Source organism: Rana temporaria, chromosome 2 (assembly GCF_905171775.1).
Source record: "Rana temporaria chromosome 2, aRanTem1.1, whole genome shotgun sequence".
NCBI classification, from domain to species: domain Eukaryota; kingdom Metazoa; phylum Chordata; class Amphibia; order Anura; family Ranidae; genus Rana; species Rana temporaria.
In genome coordinates this window covers 78,367,703-78,384,083 of record NC_053490.1, presented here as the reverse complement: position 1 = coordinate 78,384,083, position 16,381 = coordinate 78,367,703, and the positions used below count along the sequence as shown (strand labels likewise).

Below are 16,381 nucleotides of genomic sequence, written 5' to 3'. Positions count from 1 at the left end.
GCCTCCTTTTCGGGTCACAGCGCATTCGACCAGGGCGATCGGTGCCTCTTGGGCTTTCCGCCATCAAGCCTTTGTGTTGCAGGTGTGTAAGGCAGCGACCTGGTCGTCGGTCCACACTTTTTCAAAGTTTTACAAGGTGGATGTGAGTGCATCGTCTGATGCCTCCTTCGGCCGCAGGGTGTTACAGGCGGCGGTTTAAGGTTGGAGTTCCTCGGTTTTGTTTGGGGTGAAGTTTGGTTTGCTGTGTTGTTTTTCCCACCCCTCGAAATTTTTTGACACTGCTTGGGGACGTCCCTAAGGTCAAAGGCTGCTGTGTCCGTCCATGAAAGGAAGAGAAAATAGGATTTTTGTACTCACCGTAAAATCCATTTCTCTGAGTTCATGGACGGACACAGCACCCACCCCTCCTTTGTTTGTACTGATTGTTACAAACTGAGGCTGCTAGAGCAGGGTGTGGGTTATACCCAGGGAACCACGCCCCCTGGGAGGAGCTGCACTGAAGAAAAGTTGTTAACACTTTAAAGTGGAGGTTCACCCTATAAAACATTTCCAACAGTACATCCAGCACCGTGCCTTCGGGAAGTCGTGACGCGCTGTGTGCAACGTCATTTAGCATGCCAATTGATTGGCATGTCAATAGGAACGCCCACTCCCGCGGGATTCCCTACCCGGAAGCCGCAGTAATTTCCACGCCTAAACGATATCTACGGGAAAAAATAAATAAAGGTCAGTGACATTTTATATGCAGCACGATGCTGGATGTACTGTTAGACATTTTTTATAGGGTGAACCTCCACTTTAAGTGCTGTATTTCTGCCTAACTCTCCTGGAAGGAAGCGGATATAACCCTAAGGTCAACGGCTGCTGTGTGCGTCCATGAACTCAGAGAAATGGATTTTACGGTGAGTACAAAAATCCTATTTTTCTGCTAAATTGATACCTTGCTGTTTGGTTTGCTGCAATCAAAAAAATGCATATCACTTTTAGGTGAAATGCCAAGAATATTTGAACAGTAAATAGATTGCACTAACCCATCTATAAAGCCCTAAAAAGCTTTATCTTATCCAACATAAATATATGTGCTTATATTACAAAAAATTTATCCAAATGTGTGTGTGTGTGTGTGTGTGTATATATAAATATACAAATGTGTGTTTTGTGTGTGTGTATTACTCAAAAATGCGTAAGACAAACAAATAAAAGCCCCTGTGCATTAAATGGATAACCTGTGTGAAATATTCCCCCAAAGGGGCAAAGTGCAACTGCTCACTGGTATGTGTTACCAGTTATATTATGCCTATATTGGCTACTCCACTTATTCCAGTGAATCTCTAAACGTCTGTGTTATAAATTTCAAGAATCAAATGTCACAAAACTTAAAAATAAATAATGTGAACAAAATGTGAATAGAAAAGGTAAAAGAAGGGGAAAACACTATGTAGACCCCTTTCTTTTCCTCGATTTTGTTGAATAGTCCCAGTGAGTGTTCAACTTTTTCAAAGAGCTTGGTACCAGGTCACGCTACGTACGTCATTTCTGGCCCTGCTGTTTGTTGGTTCCTGTGAGGTGGAACACACGTCATGGACAGAGTGCGGTGGGAGCACAGCAGATCCCCAGAATACCGATTAGAGCCAGAAGCCCCAGTGCCGGGATAGGCACTTTTAAATGTGAGTAGCTATTTGGCTAAGTTTTATCTTTGCTCATTTTTTAATAAACAAAATTACGCTATGGATGTTTCCATTATTATTTCATATCCGGCCGAGACCTTTAAGGAGGAAGTCGCCTAATATCTCCATTTCAGCCTATGTGAGCAGGCATTATCCTGCATAAGCTCTCATTGACTCTTTTTGAGTAAAGGAGTCAATGTGCTCTGGTAGGCAGATTACTTATCCAGTCACTTTGGGTGTTCATTCAGGTTTGGTGAAGGATCACTTCTCTATCAGTATATAACAGCAAGCACCGAATGGACGTTTGGTGTTTTATGGACTTTGATTTATTATCATAATATATTTTTTTGTGCTTAAGATTGGGACTGAATATTATTTGCACTAATTGATATTTCACAATATTTTTTAATCATATGTTGTTTGATAATGTTTCTCTTTCGTTCATAGACGGACACAGCATCCTTTGACCTTAGGGTTATGCTTCTTCCTACCAGGAGATTTAGGCAGAATTCTACAGCACTTAAGGTGTTAAAAACTTTCCTTCATGCCGCTCCTCCCAGGGGGCGTGGCTCCCCCAGGCATAACCCCCACTCTGCTTTAGCAGCCTCAGTTTGTTTCTGCCTAACCGTCAGGAGAGTCAGGCTCTCTCTGGAGTCCTGGACTCTGGAGTTTTTTCTTGCAAATTTTTTTTGCATTTTGCGAGTTTTTTCCTCGCTTTTTTATTTTATTTTTGAATCCTGCGATTCTTCTATCAACAGCCGACTGGGTGACAGGCTGGGTCCTCGACCCTTGTAGTCCCCCCAGGTTCGGCCTTCGAGCGTGTGCCGGCCCTCAGCTCCGCTTTGGGACGTCCACGACAGGCCCCATTGCTCCAGGGGCGGCCGGGGAACTTCGGTTCTAGGGCACACATATGACCGGTCTCTATGGCCTTGTCACAGTGTGTCTGGCTGACAGCCATGCCGTTCGCGGACGTTGGTTCTGTCTGGGATACCTCCAGCCAGGTAGTCGCAGGACAGGTAAGTAGTGGCCCCTTACTCAGGTAAGTGGTCTGGCTGGAATGTTTTCCCTTGGGAGGTCGACTGAGGGTTTTCCCCTGCTTTCCTCTCTCCCTTATTCCTCTCCCTCCTTTCCCCTTTGGGTGACGGCTGTGCAGGGGGTTTTTTCCCTGGGGCTCATATTTTTTTTTTTTTTTTCACTCGGGTATGGCTGGGGGTGTTCTGTGTCACTGCAGGGGACTGTGGTGGACATTCTGGGCATTTTTGTGTGTGCTGTGTGCTGTTTTGGTGTACTGTCATTTTTGGGTACACTGTCTTTTTAAAACTGCGCAACGGCGGCCATTTTGCCGGAGCCGCGCTTGTATTATTCGGCGGCCATTTTCTTGTGGCCGGCGCCATTTTCAGCACTAGTTCGGCCTCTAGTGGCCGTTTCGGCGGGGAAAAAAGACCGCGAATCATCTGAGGGGACAGACGCAGCGCTGCAGCTTCTCCTCAGCACACACTTGCCTTCACAGACCGCGCTGTACCAGGGGGTGGTGAGTCTCAGGGGGCCCCATACTGTGCTCTAGCGGCCGGGAGGTGACCTGTGGGGGACTTTTTTCCTGCCCTTGGCAGTAGGGGTGAAATGGCAACGGCAATATGGAGCCTGAATCAGGCCCCTCATTTCTTACAATGCCGGAATTAACCCTTAAGCGCCCCTCCCCCTGCCACATCTGTTGAATCGGTGTCGGCTGTCCTGGAGTCTTTTCTCACCAGGTTTGAAGCAGCCAGTGCTCGGTTGGGGGGTAAAAAAGCGCCCCCCCCCCGGAGGCTGTTTCTGGGGATATCTCTGACGCAGAATCTGATGCTTCTGGTTCTGTCATGTCTGAGGATGCGGGCTTAACCCACATGGACAGCGAGGATGACTCTGCTGCGGAGTCTGCTGATAAGGAATTTGTTGGAGCTCTTATTACTGCGGTGCGTGAGGCTCTTCATTTAGAGGATTTGGCGGAGACACCAGCGGTGTCAGTCCTTTTGGATTCCGCAAACCACCGCGTACCGCTAAGGTATTCCCCTGTGTTCCTTATTTAGACAATATGTTGTATAAGGAATGGGATACACCGCAAAAGGCTTTTACGGTTCCTAAAAGCTTTGCTACCGTTACCCCCTGGAGGAGGACTTTTTTAAAAAAGTGGGTCACTCCTCCGTCGGTGGACCCTCCTGTGTCCAGACTGAGTAAGGCTACTACGTTGCCTGTGGAGGGGGCTCCTGCTTTCAAGGACCCCGCTAATAGGAGAGTGGAGGCCGTGGCCCGCTCCCTGTTCTCGGTGGTGGGTTCGGTGGTAAGGCCGGCTCTGGCCGGAGCCCTGGTAGCTCAGACGCTGACTGAAAGGGCGAAGCTCCTGCTGCAGGACCTGGAGGTCCAGGGGGCTTCCGAGTCCTCTAGGGACCTGGCTGAACAGTTGATTCAGGGTCAGAAGTTTCTCTGCGAGGCGGATATGGATTAGATTCCTTTGCTTTCCAGGGCTTCTGTCTACGCAGTGGTTCTGCGCCGCCTTATATGGCTGAAGTGCTGGTCGGCTGACCAGTACTCAAAAAAGGCCTTGGTAGATTTGCCCTTTAAGGGCGGACGGCTTTTGGGGGCATCCCTGGATGACATCATTAAGGATGCCACTGGAGGTAAGAGCACCTTGCTCCCTCAGTCGGGGAAGGGTAGGGAACCTCGCCGCAAGCAAGGTCCTACTTTTACTACCCCCTAAACGGTTTTTTTTCGTGCGCCAGCGCGGCTGGAAAAGGTCCGCAGGGTGCAAAAGCCCTTGCTGCCGGGCGTAAGCGCCCCTGGTTCAAAAAACCGAACAAGCCTGCGGACAAGCCTGCTTCCGCATGAAGGTCTGCCCCCGCCCGGGTCTCGGGTGGGGGGACGGCTTCACGACTTCGTGGATCGGTGGAATTCTCTTCTATCCGACCGTTGGGTTTGCGAGGTGGTCGCCTCGGGGTACAAGATAGAGTTCCTTTCTTGTCCCCCAAACAGATTTTTTTTTTTTTCCATCCAACCTCCAGCTTCCTCCGGATCGTCGGCTAGCCCTGTCCGGGGCTGTCCAGGATCTTCTGGACAGGGGGGTGGTTGTGCCGGTCCCCTCGCTGGAACGGTTTCGGGGGTTCTACTCCAATCTGTTCGTGGTCCCCAAGAAGGGAGGGGTTCGCCCTATCCTGGACCTAAAGGCCCTCAACTCCTTTGTCAAGGTGCAGCGATTCAGGATGGAGTCGGTCCGTTCTATCATGGCGTCCCTCCACCAGGGGGACTTCATGGCGTCCTTAGACATCATGGACTCATACCTGCATGTTCATGTTTGCACAAGCCACCAAAGGTATCTGCGCTTTGCGATCGGGGAGGACCACTATCAATTCGTGGCCCTCCCGTTCGGGCTGGCGTCGGCACCACGGGTGTTCACCAAGGTGCTCGCCCCGATCCTGGCCTTGCTACGGCAGCGAGGGATCGCTATCGTGGGATACCTGGACGACCTTCTCCTGAGAGCTTCTTCAGGCTCAGAGTTAGAGGAGGACGTGTCCATCACGGGTCGGACTCTGCAGGAGTTCGGCTGGTTTCTGAATCTCAGAAAATCAGTGTTGGTTCCGTCCCAGAGGCTGGAACCCCTGGGGCTGGTTTTGGATTCGGGGGAGACAAAAGTGTTCCTCCCATCGCAAAACCTGCTGACCCTGCAATCTGCAGTGAGACAGTTGTTGACCCAGAAGTGGTCATCTCTTCGCTTCTGCATGCGGGTTCTGGGTCTGATGGTGGCCTCCTTCGAGGCAGTTCTGTATGCCCAATCCACACCAGGGTACTACAGAAGGAGATTCTGTCACGATGGGACAGGGTCCCATCTTCTCTGGATCACCAGATTCGGTTGAGCCATCTGGCCAAGTCTTCCCTGGCATGGTGGCTGACGTCTCCGGTGCTTCGGTCCGGGAAGTCTTTTCTTCCGTGCCGCTGGACAGTGGTCACGACGGATGCCAGCCTCTTCGGCTGGGGGGGCGTCTGGGGCACCCAGTCAGCCCAGGGGCGCTGGACTCGGGAGGAGTCCCGCCTGCCGATCAATATCCTGGAGCTCCGAGCAATCAAGCTGTGCCTTGTCAGGTGGTCGCTGGAGCTACAGGGCCGTCCTGTCAGGATCCAGTCCGACAACGCCACGGCCGTGGCGTACATCAATCATCAGGGCGGCACAAGGAGCTCGGCCGCGGCGACGGAGGTCGCTCACATACTTCGGTGGGCCGAAAGGTCCGTTCCGGCCCTGTCGGCGGTATACATTCCGGGAGTTCTGAATTGGCAAGCCGACTCCCTAAGTCGCATGACTCTGGATCAAGGGGAGTGGTCTCTCCACCCGGAGGTGTTTCAGATCCTGTGCCAAAAATGGGGCACTCCAGACGTGGACCTTCTGGCGTCCCGTCTCAATCGGAAGGTACCACGGTTTGTGGCTAGGTCAAGGGACCCGTGGGCAGACGCGTCAGACGCGTTAGTGGCTCCCTGGGTCAATATCACCTGATTTACGCCTTCCCTCCTCTAAGGCTCCTACCCCGCCTGCTGCGCAGGGTGGAAGCCGAAGGTATTCCAACGATCCTGATCGCCCCGGATTGGCCGCGTCGCTCTTGGTACGCGGACCTGGTACGTCTGGTGACAGACGCCCCCTGGCGTCTGCCTCTGAGGGAAGATCTCCTGTCTCAGGGCCCGATCTTCCATCCTGCTTTACGGTCACTGGCTTTAACGGCGTGGCTGTTGAAAACCAGGTACTGAAGGACCGGGGCCTGTCGGGCCCGGTAATCTCTACCATGCTGCGTGCACGGAAGTCCACTTCTCGAAAAATTTACCATCGTACATGGAAAGCATACATCTCTATGTGTGAGGAGATGAAGTGGCACCCCCGTACTTACGTGGTGTCCCGGATCCTGCTGTTCCTACAGCGGGGAGTGGACCAGGCTCTTGCCTTGAGCACGATCAAGAGTCAGATTTCTGCTCAGGCTGTTTATTTTCAGCGTCCCTTGGCAGCGAATTCTTTGGTTCGCACGTTTGTGCAGGGGGTCCGGCATGTGGCCCCCCCGGTGCGCCCTCCGCTACCTTCTTGGGACTTGAACTTGGTCCTCTCGGCGCTTCAGCGTGCCCCCTTTGAGGACATTCGGGAGATCCCCTTGCTGACTTTGTCGCAGAAGGTGGTCTTTCTGGTAGCTATTACCTCTATCAGACGAGTGTCTGAACTGGCGGCCTTGTATTGCAAGGCCCCCTACTTGGTCATCCATCAGGATAAGGCGGTGCTGCGCCCGCAGCCCTCTTTTCTTCCGAAGGTCGTTTCGGCCTTTCACATTAACGAGGACATTGTTGTTCCATCATTATGTCCTCAGCCGAAGAACCCGAAGGAGGCCTCTTTACATTCTCTGGATGTGGTTCGGGCCCTTCGAGTTTACTTGTCGGCGACAGCTCCGTTCCGGAAGTCAGACTCGCTGTTCGTGTCTGTGTCCGGTCCCAGTAAGGGCCTGGCAGTCTCGTCGGCCACCATTTCCAGGTGGATCCGACAGGTTGTGCTTCAGGCCTACGCCCTGAAGGGGCGGGCGCCTCCCTTTCGGGTCATGGCGCATTCGACCAGGGCGATCGGGGCCTCCTGGGCTTCCGACACCAAGCCTCTGTGTTACAGGTGTGTAAGGCAGCGACCTGGTCGTCGTTCCACACTTTTTCAAAGTTTTATAAGGTGGATGTGAGTGCATCTTCTGATGCCTCCTTCGGCCGCAGGGTGTTACAGGCGGCAGTTTAAGGTTGGAGTTCCTCCGTTGAGTAACTCCGGTTTTGTTTGGGGTGTAACCTGTTTTTGCTGTGTTATTTTCCCACCCCTCGAATTTTTTTGACACTGCTTGGGGACGTCCCTAAGGTCAAAGGATGCTGTGTCCGTCTATGAACGAAAGAGAAAAAAGGATTTTTGTACTCACCGTAAAATCCATTTCTCTGAGTTCATAGACGGACACAGCACCCACCCCTCCTTTGTTTGTACTGCTTGTTACGAACTGAGGCTGCTAAAGCAGAGTGGGGGTTATGCCTGGGGGAGCCACGCCCCCTGGGAGGAGCGGCATGAAGGAAAGTTTTTAACACCTTAAGTGCTGTAGAATTCTGCCTAAATCTCCTGGTAGGAAGAAGCATAACCCTAAGGTCAAAGGATGCTGTGTCCGTCTATGAACTCAGAGAAATGGATTTTACGGTGAGTACAAAAATCCTTTTTTTGTGCACATTTGTTTATTTGATAAGGATTAGTGACTTCAGAAGTGCAGTCCTATGATTTTCATTGTTATTTTTATTAATTATTAGTGCCCCCTATCTTTTACCCATATCACTAGGAGCATTCACTCTTTGAGGGGACCAGCTTATTTTATTCACTACTATATATTTATTTACTTGGCGCAGAGTTTTCACCCTTTATCATTATCTGAATAACCAATCCTACTGGAACCAACAAACTGCCGCCTTTCCCAGGTGGATAAGTTGTTATGGCCTCTCTTCTATAAATGCTGATGAGAAATAATATCATAGTGTAGTAGATAAAAACGTATTTATTAAATTAAAAATACAAAGACTATTGCACTCACATATTCATGTGCCTCTATACCGGCATCCAGCTTCTCCAGCCGTGTATGCGGTTAGTAAAAGTGCGTTCCTATAGCAGCATGCAGGTTAATTTCCCACATTTGTGGCTTTTGTCTGTATATAAATAGTCAATGAGTTTGTTAGCTCTCACATGGATGCACTAAGCAGGCTAGACACTGAGCCATGGGGAGGTAGAAAAGAACAGTCAAAAGACCTGCGTAATAAGGTAATGAATTTTTACAAAGATGGAAAAGGATATAAAAAGATATCCAAAGCCTTGAATATGCAAGTCAGTACTGTTCAATTACTTAAGAAGTGGAAAATTTGGGGATCTCTTGATACCAAGCCAAAGTCAGGTAGATCAAGAAAGATTTCTGCCACAGGAACTGTTTGGGATACAAAGAAAAACCCACAGGTAACCTCAGGAGAAACACTGGCTGCTCTGGAAAAAGATGGTGTGGTGGTTTTTAAAGAGCACAATACGATGATACTGGGGGAAAAAAAGCTGCATGGTCAAGTTGCCAGAAAGAGGCCTTTACTGTGCTGTATTTCTCCTGCGGTTACCTGTGGGGTTTTCTTTTGTATCATGAGCAATTAATTCTTCCACCAATTGTGGCTGCAATCTTTCTTGGTCTACCTGACCTTGGCTTGGTATCAAAAGAAAAAGAGCCCCTAATTTTCCACTTAATACAGTAAGTGATTGAACAGTACTGACTATTCTTGTTTTCACCAGTTATCGTTTTATATCCATATTTAATATCTTGTTTCACATCAACAGAACCCCCACTTCACGATCTATATTTAGCATTTTAAAGTTGTTTTTTCTAAATGTTATGCAATAGTGTAGGGGATTATTACTCCTGTGTAGGCAGAGAACTATTATAATCTTTCCAATAATTCAGGTGCACAAAGAATAAACATAGTTCATAACTGTATATTTAAATGGAATCTTTTAATGGTTTTAGTCAAATTTTCTGAAATTCAAAATACATATTATATTGTGAGCTGATGACTTCATGAGGTGCACTCTTTAAGGCTCGATTCACACCTATGGATGTTGCTTTTGAGCGTATTTGCGGTGCTTGCCGTGTTATTTTGACACACGTTTTTACAACGATTTTACCGCGATTTGCGTTTTTATTTTATTTTTTAAAGCGGAGTTCCGGCCAAAATTACACTTTTTAAATAAAAATACCCCTATAATACACAAGCTTAATGTATTCTAGTAAAGTTAGTCTGTAAACTAAGGTCCGTTTTGTTGGGTTATTACAGCATTTTGAAACTTTATAAACTAGCATTAGGCCGTGGCCATCTTAAGTGTGGGCATATGAAGCCAGACTGTATTACTTCCTGGATTTCAGCTTTGCAGATCTCGCACATGCTCAGTGCTGCACAAGCAGTGTAATAGGTTTCAGGTCAGGTTTCCACAGCAACGGCAGTGTCAGACGAAGTTGCCGCCCCTTATGCAAACCTCTCCTGAAATAACCCATTAAAAGTTGATATGCGGAGGGGATAGGGATTGCCGATCGCTGAAAGTAAATGACATTAAAAGTTGATAATAAAAAAACAATGACATCACCCACTAAAAGTTGATAAGCGGGCATGGGGGGGATTGCCGATCTCCGAAGTTGATAACCCGGGGGGGAGGGGTTGCCGATCACTGAAAGTAAATGGAGAGAAATGACAATTAATCGCCGAATATAAATGACACTGACATTGCACAATAAAAGTTGATAAGCGGGGGGGTTCTGCTGCCGATCGCTGAAAGTAAATGACATCGCCCATTAAAAGGGACACTGAGAAGGGTGGTGCTGCCAAGAGAAGGGGGGGGGGGGGGGAGAACCGCCGATCAACCATCATAGAATAATAGAAGACACTGAGAAGGGGGGGGTGCTGCCGATCGGCCAAAGAAGACACTGAGAAGGGGGGTGTTTGCCGCCGATCGCCCATCATCGAAGGAAATAAAAAATTACTGAGAAGGGGGGGCAGTGTGTTCCGCGGCTCATTTATAAAATATTGTGAAGCGGGGGGGGCCATCCGCCGGTGCCGCGAATGCGGCTCATTTAGAAAATATTGAGAAGTGGGGATGATCAGCGGGTGCCGCGGTTGGATTGCGGCTCATTTAAAAAATATTGAGAGACGGGGGGGTTTTGTGATCCGCGGGTGCCGCGAGTGAGGCTCGTTTTTAAAAATATTGAGAAGCGGGGGGGGGGGGGTTGATCTACGGGTGCCGCGAGTAATGTTCTTATTTAAAAATGTTGAGAGGGGGGGGGGGGCGATCCTCGGGTGCCGCGAGTAAGGCTCTTTATTTTAAAAAATGTTGAGAAGCGGGGGGGGGGGGATCCGCGAGTGCCGCGAGTAAAAATGTTGGGGGGGGATCCACGAGTGAGGCTCTGAAAATGTTGAGGGGGGGGTGTCCCGCGAGTGAGGCTCGTTTTTAAAATATTGAGAGGGGGGGTTGATCAGCGTGTGCCGCGAGTGAGTCTCAAGGGGGGAGGGGGGTGTTACTGTTATACTGCGTGACTAGTGACTAGGAGGGGGAGGTGACTCATCGATCCCAGGAGTCTGCGGTGTAGGCAGAGGAAAACGACCGCGGTGCAGGAAGAAGGCAGATTTGGAAGTTTATTACTCGGCTAATGAATTTTTTTTAAAAGTGCTGATGCAGAGTTTAATTTGAGCGTGGAGCTCCGCTTTAAGCTGGCAATTTTAATTTTTTTAGATTTCCTTTAACAACCAGCTATAAACGGGTTAAAAAAAAAAAACACAAATCGCGGTAAAAACGCGGTACTTGCTTTTTGCAGGAAAAAAAGTCCCAGACCCTTTCCAAAAACGCAGAGGCACAAAAAAGCATTGGGCCGGATTCAGATACATTGGAGTACCTTTCGGCGGGGTGTAACGTATCTCAGATACGTTGCGCCGCCGTAAATTAGGGCGCAAGTTCCGTATTCAGAAAGAACTTGCGCCCTAAGTTTACGGCGGCGTAACGTATGTGGTCCGGCGTAAGCCCGCCTAATTCAAATGTTTGTTGTGGGCGTGTTTTATATAAATCCACTGTGACCCCCACGTATTTGACGTATTTTATGAACGGCGCATGCGCCGTTCGTGAAAAAATCCCAGTGCGCATGCTCGAAATTACGCCGCAAATCGTCAATGCTTTAGATGTGCACGTAACTTACGTACAGCCCTATTCGCGAACGACTTACGCAAACGACGTACATTTTTCAAAATTCGACGAGGGAATGACGTCCATACTTAACATAGAATACCCCTTATATAGCAGGGGTAACTTTATGCTGGAAAAAGCCCAACGTAAACGACGTAAAAAAAATGCGCTGGGCGGACGTACGTTTATGAATCGGCGTAACTACCTAATTTGCATAATCCGTGCGGAAATATACGGAAGCGCCACCTAGCGGCCAGCGTAAATATGCAGCCTAAGATACGACGTTGTAAGACACTTACGCCGGTCGGATCTTAGGGAAATCTATGCGTAACCGATTCTATGAATCGGTCGCATAGATACAACTCCGCAACTCGGAGTTACGACGGCATATCCGGAGATACGCCGTCGTAACTCCGTTGTGAATCCGGGCCATTGATTTGAACATGTTCCATAGGAAACCATGTTAAGAAATTTCTGCAAAATGCATCAAAAAAAGCGTTGGTGTGAATAGAGCCCAACAGCATTTTTCTTAGCCGTGTCTGAAAACTACAGACATCCCAATGTTACAGAAGAGGGCAAGTTGTTGTTTTTTTTTTGTTTTTTTTTTAGAGCCCCTAGTGTACATCTTTAAAAAAAAAAAAAAAACACTCCGTTCTAGTGCACATAATTATTCTTTAGCACTCATTTTTTAGCACTAATCACTAATAATGTCACTGGTCCTCAAAGTTTCCATATCCAAATTGTTCACCGCACTATGGCAGTCCCGCTATAAATCGCCGACATTACTAGTAATAAATAAATAAAAATATCCCATGATTTGTAGACGCTATAACTTATGTGCAAACCAATCAATATACGCTTATTGTGATTTTCTTGCCAAAAATATGTAACAGAATACATATTGGCCTAAATTGATGAAGACATATTTTTTTCCTTTTTCAAAATTATCAGTGTTTTTTGTTTATAGCGCAAAAAATAAAACCGCAGAGGTGATCAAATATCACTAAAAGAAAGCTCTATTTGTGGGGGGACCTCAATTTTATTTGGGTACAGCATCGCACGACAGCGCAATTGTCAGTTAAAGTAATGCAGTGTCGTATCGCAAAAATTGGCCTCAGGAAGGGGGATAAATCTTCCAGGGGTCAAGCGGTTAAAGTGATTATAAGGAGGGGGAAGCCTCTATGCTTGACTGCTTTGTGCAAAGGAATTGCATGCAGCAGCCCCGAACCTTCTCTTCTCAGTTCCCCTTCTGGCGCTTCTGGTCCCCCTTCTGTCCAGTGCCCCCATGGGAAGCTGCAACCCATAAGGGGCACTTGTGCGTGCTCACTCCTGAGCAAGGAAAGCATTAAGGTAAAAAAAAATTGTTTTTAGGATTTAGAACAACTTTAGGGAACTTGAAGAGAAACATATACAGTACAACTAAAGGATAACAATGACATTATGGTTAGTGGAAGCCTAAATTATGGTTCACACTGATCATACCATTCGTATTGATACTTTGTTGAAAATGTGTATCTTTGGCACGTGACGATTGGTTCCAAATACTGAAGTGTGTGCTGTTAAAATTCTGCTATGTAATACATCATTTTAATATATTTGACAATTGCGAGTAAGGGCAATTTAGCTACAGCAGGGCCCCACTTGAATGCGTTAAGCTGGCCACACACTATGATTTTCGAACAGTCCCCGAGGAACCGACTGAAATTTGTGTAGTGGATGGCCCTGTCAGCTGCCTCCTGCTTGACATCCCTCAGTTTAAAAAAAATCAGAGGAGACAGGTGGCTTAAAAGCATCTACAATCCAATCGGATACAACTGCACCTCAGATAATTTGTCAGCCGGTGGGGCAGCTGTCAAAATACCATATGCACAGCAGGGGATTCATTCATATGTGCTGTATATTGTAGATGAAGGAATCCATTCCCCCCCCCCCCCCCCCATTCAGCCTGCAGTATGAGCAAACAAACTGTTGTAGGGCCAGCTTTAGAATGCATTGTATATTGTAGGCTTTTTGTGACAAAAGGTTTGATTCTAAAATATGCCTGTTTGTTATGAATGTATATTTATACGCTGGTAACTTTGTTATTTGATTCCCTATTATTTCTCCATTCATTCTGTGGTTTGTTTTATAGAATTTGAACAAACAGGCTTATGATCTGGCCAAAGCCCTGCTGAAAAGAACTGCTCAAGCAATTGAACCATACATAACAAATGTAAGTTAAACAATTATATCTATATTATGATGGGATCTGAACTAGCTTTCAATTTTTGTCACTGCTTAAAGCGGTTCTTCAGTCGATTCAGCAAAAATTTGGTTAAAGTGGATGTAAACCCACTCTCATCCTTTCTAAACTACTGCCATAGTGCTGATCTATAAGGATATAGATGCCTCCTGCATGTATCCTTACCTGTCAAATGTCTCCCCTCTGTCTGTTATGAGACCTGGAAAAACTGCAGATTAACTCTATGTTACATCTCTTCCATCCTTTGTAAAGGATACTATTCATCTATTGCAGACCGCCGAGGAATTAGTCCTTTCAGAGGATTCGATCCTGGTTGCTATCGATGTCGAGGCACTGTATATCAGCATCCCTCAATGCGAAGGGGATTGATTCCATCAATTCCATGAATTTGTTGTGCGAAGGGCACTGGCCGTGAACTTGTTCTGCATACAGACGGCAGAACTTTTTCAGCCAACATGCACAAAACTATGTGTTTTTTCTGCTCTTTAGCTCCACCCTTTGGGCAACTTCTGCTAATATTGTCTTCTAGTTAGCATCGGTTCGGAGCATGCGTGTTTGTACTTTGGATTTTAGTCTGACGGATTTGTATACACACGTTTGGATAATCCGACAGAACACATTTGTTGTCGGAAAACTTGAGAGCATGCTATTCCACTTTTTTTGTCAGAAATTCGGACAACAATTGTCCATCACACAATTGTTGTTGGAAAATCCGATCGTGTGTACGGGCCTTTAGCCTAGGTTCACACTGCTGCGAATTCAAAATCGCGGTAAAATGCGCGATTTTACCGCGATTCCGCGGCTGCGATTTTACCGCGATTTCGGCCGCAATTTAATGTAAATCGCGGCCCGAAATTGCAAAAAGTAGTACAGGAACTACTTTTTGAAATCGCAGATGCGGCGTCGCACTGATTAGGACAGTGCCATTGCCGACAATTGCCGCCGATTTGAGATGCGATTTGACATGTCAAATCGCATCTCAAATAGTTCCAAATCGTACCCAGTGTGAACCAGGGCTCAAAGGTCCTCCATATTGCTGTGACTTGTACAGCCTGAATAAGTGGAGTGTTCATTCAGCCGGAGCTGTGTGCTGGTAGCCTATGTTACCCTATGGAGATTCAGCAGCTGTACAGAAATGGCTTCATTGTCCTAATTTGACAGGCCTGCAGGGGCGGGTGTGCATTTGGAGCCGCGTATCCGCTCCTGCATGCCTGTCAAATTAGGACATGCGGCTGTGTCAGCATAGCCACTACTTCCCCATAATTAGGTATGCTGCCTGCAAACAGCTCCAGCCGAAAAACATCTCTCGTGCACGCTGTATGGGCCACAAAACCTGTGTAAAATCAGGTTTGTCTTTGATACTGGAAAGGGGCACCAAATATGCAACTAGTAAAAGGTGTATTAAATGTGAAATAGTAGCTACATATGCAAAATGTGTGGTCTACATACAGTGTATATAGGTAGATATAGAAACGTATACTAGCATGATGGTCAATTTTACTAAGTTTGCTTGCCATTTTGTTGTACATTTTCAGATGTTAGAAAAAAGTGGACATGAAATCTAAAAATGAGCCTGCATAGTGCATTAGGTAGTCCTCAAACATCCAGGATATAGTGCAGAAAAATCTTACAGGTGAAGGTAAATATATAAAAAATAAAATGTTCCTTCACATTTGAGTCGCATGCTGACTAGGCAGTCCAATTCCTTCCAGGTGTGTCTGTTCATCTTGGGAGATTGATATCCAGCTTTCTCACCCTAATCATTTTGTCAGGCCTTTTTCTTAAAGCGGTCCTCCACCCTAAAGTGGAGTCCCGCTGATCGGAACCCTCCCCCCCTCCGGTGTCACATTTGACACCTTTCAGGGGGGAGGGGGGTGCAGACACCTGTCTAAAGACAGGTATTTGCACCCACTTCCGGCCACACGCTACGGGCGAAAGACGGGCATTCCGTCACATCCCGTCTGTCGCCCGTTGTGTGCTGGGAACACTCGGCTCCCAGCACACAACGTGTGAGCCAATCGGCGGGCGCAGCGCGACTCGCGCATGCGCCGTAGGGAACCGGGCAGTGAACCCGCAGCGCTTCACTTCCTGGTTCCCTCAGCGTGGATGGCGGGGGGAGCAGCAGAGTGACGAGCGATCGCTCGTGCTCTGCTGCGATCAGCGCTGGACTCCAGGACAGGTAAGTGTCCTAATATTAAAAGTCAGCAGCTGCAGTATTTGTATCTGCTGGCTTTTAATATTTTGTTCCCATGGCACATCCGCTTTAACTAATTTTACTTGCTCTTTCATACTGCAAGCAGCAGTGAAAAAAAAACTAAGAAAACACATCCATGGCATGCAAAGTTTTATGAAGGATCTGTACCTTTTGAATGTACTCTTTGAAGGGAGGCTTGACAGATTAGTATTGTGGAGGTGGGAAGCAATATTATTCTCTCACGATAGGTCGCTTGAGATTCAGAAGTGCTTTTTGATATTCATCTTCACAGAGTAAAAATTTTCTGTGCTATCTGTTGCATTTATCATGGTTGTAACCTATCAGACCCCTGTGCTTTACGTATTTTAGGAATTTAGGTCTTTCAGATATGCAAACTACCGGTATTTGAACAGATGGTGAAAGGTAAAACAAAGTGTCAGGCCGGGTTCACACTAGCAGGAGATTGTGTCCGGTTCCCTATGGAGCCGGTTCACATATCTCTGATGCGGCTCCGGTGTGAA

At 47.4% G+C, this 16,381-nt stretch overlaps 1 protein-coding gene across 2 annotated transcripts in view; it reads left to right on the top strand.

Annotated features, from left to right (window-relative positions):
• The window catches only part of PDS5B (PDS5 cohesin associated factor B), a 166,383-nt gene that overhangs the window by 58,762 nt on the left and 91,240 nt on the right, over positions 1-16,381 (top strand). For both annotated transcript variants that reach the window (XM_040340427.1, XM_040340426.1), the window contains exon 7: positions 13,556-13,636. In XM_040340427.1, the coding sequence (XP_040196361.1) occupies positions 13,556-13,636 (81 nt within the window). The remainder of the gene's footprint in view (positions 1-13,555; positions 13,637-16,381) is intronic.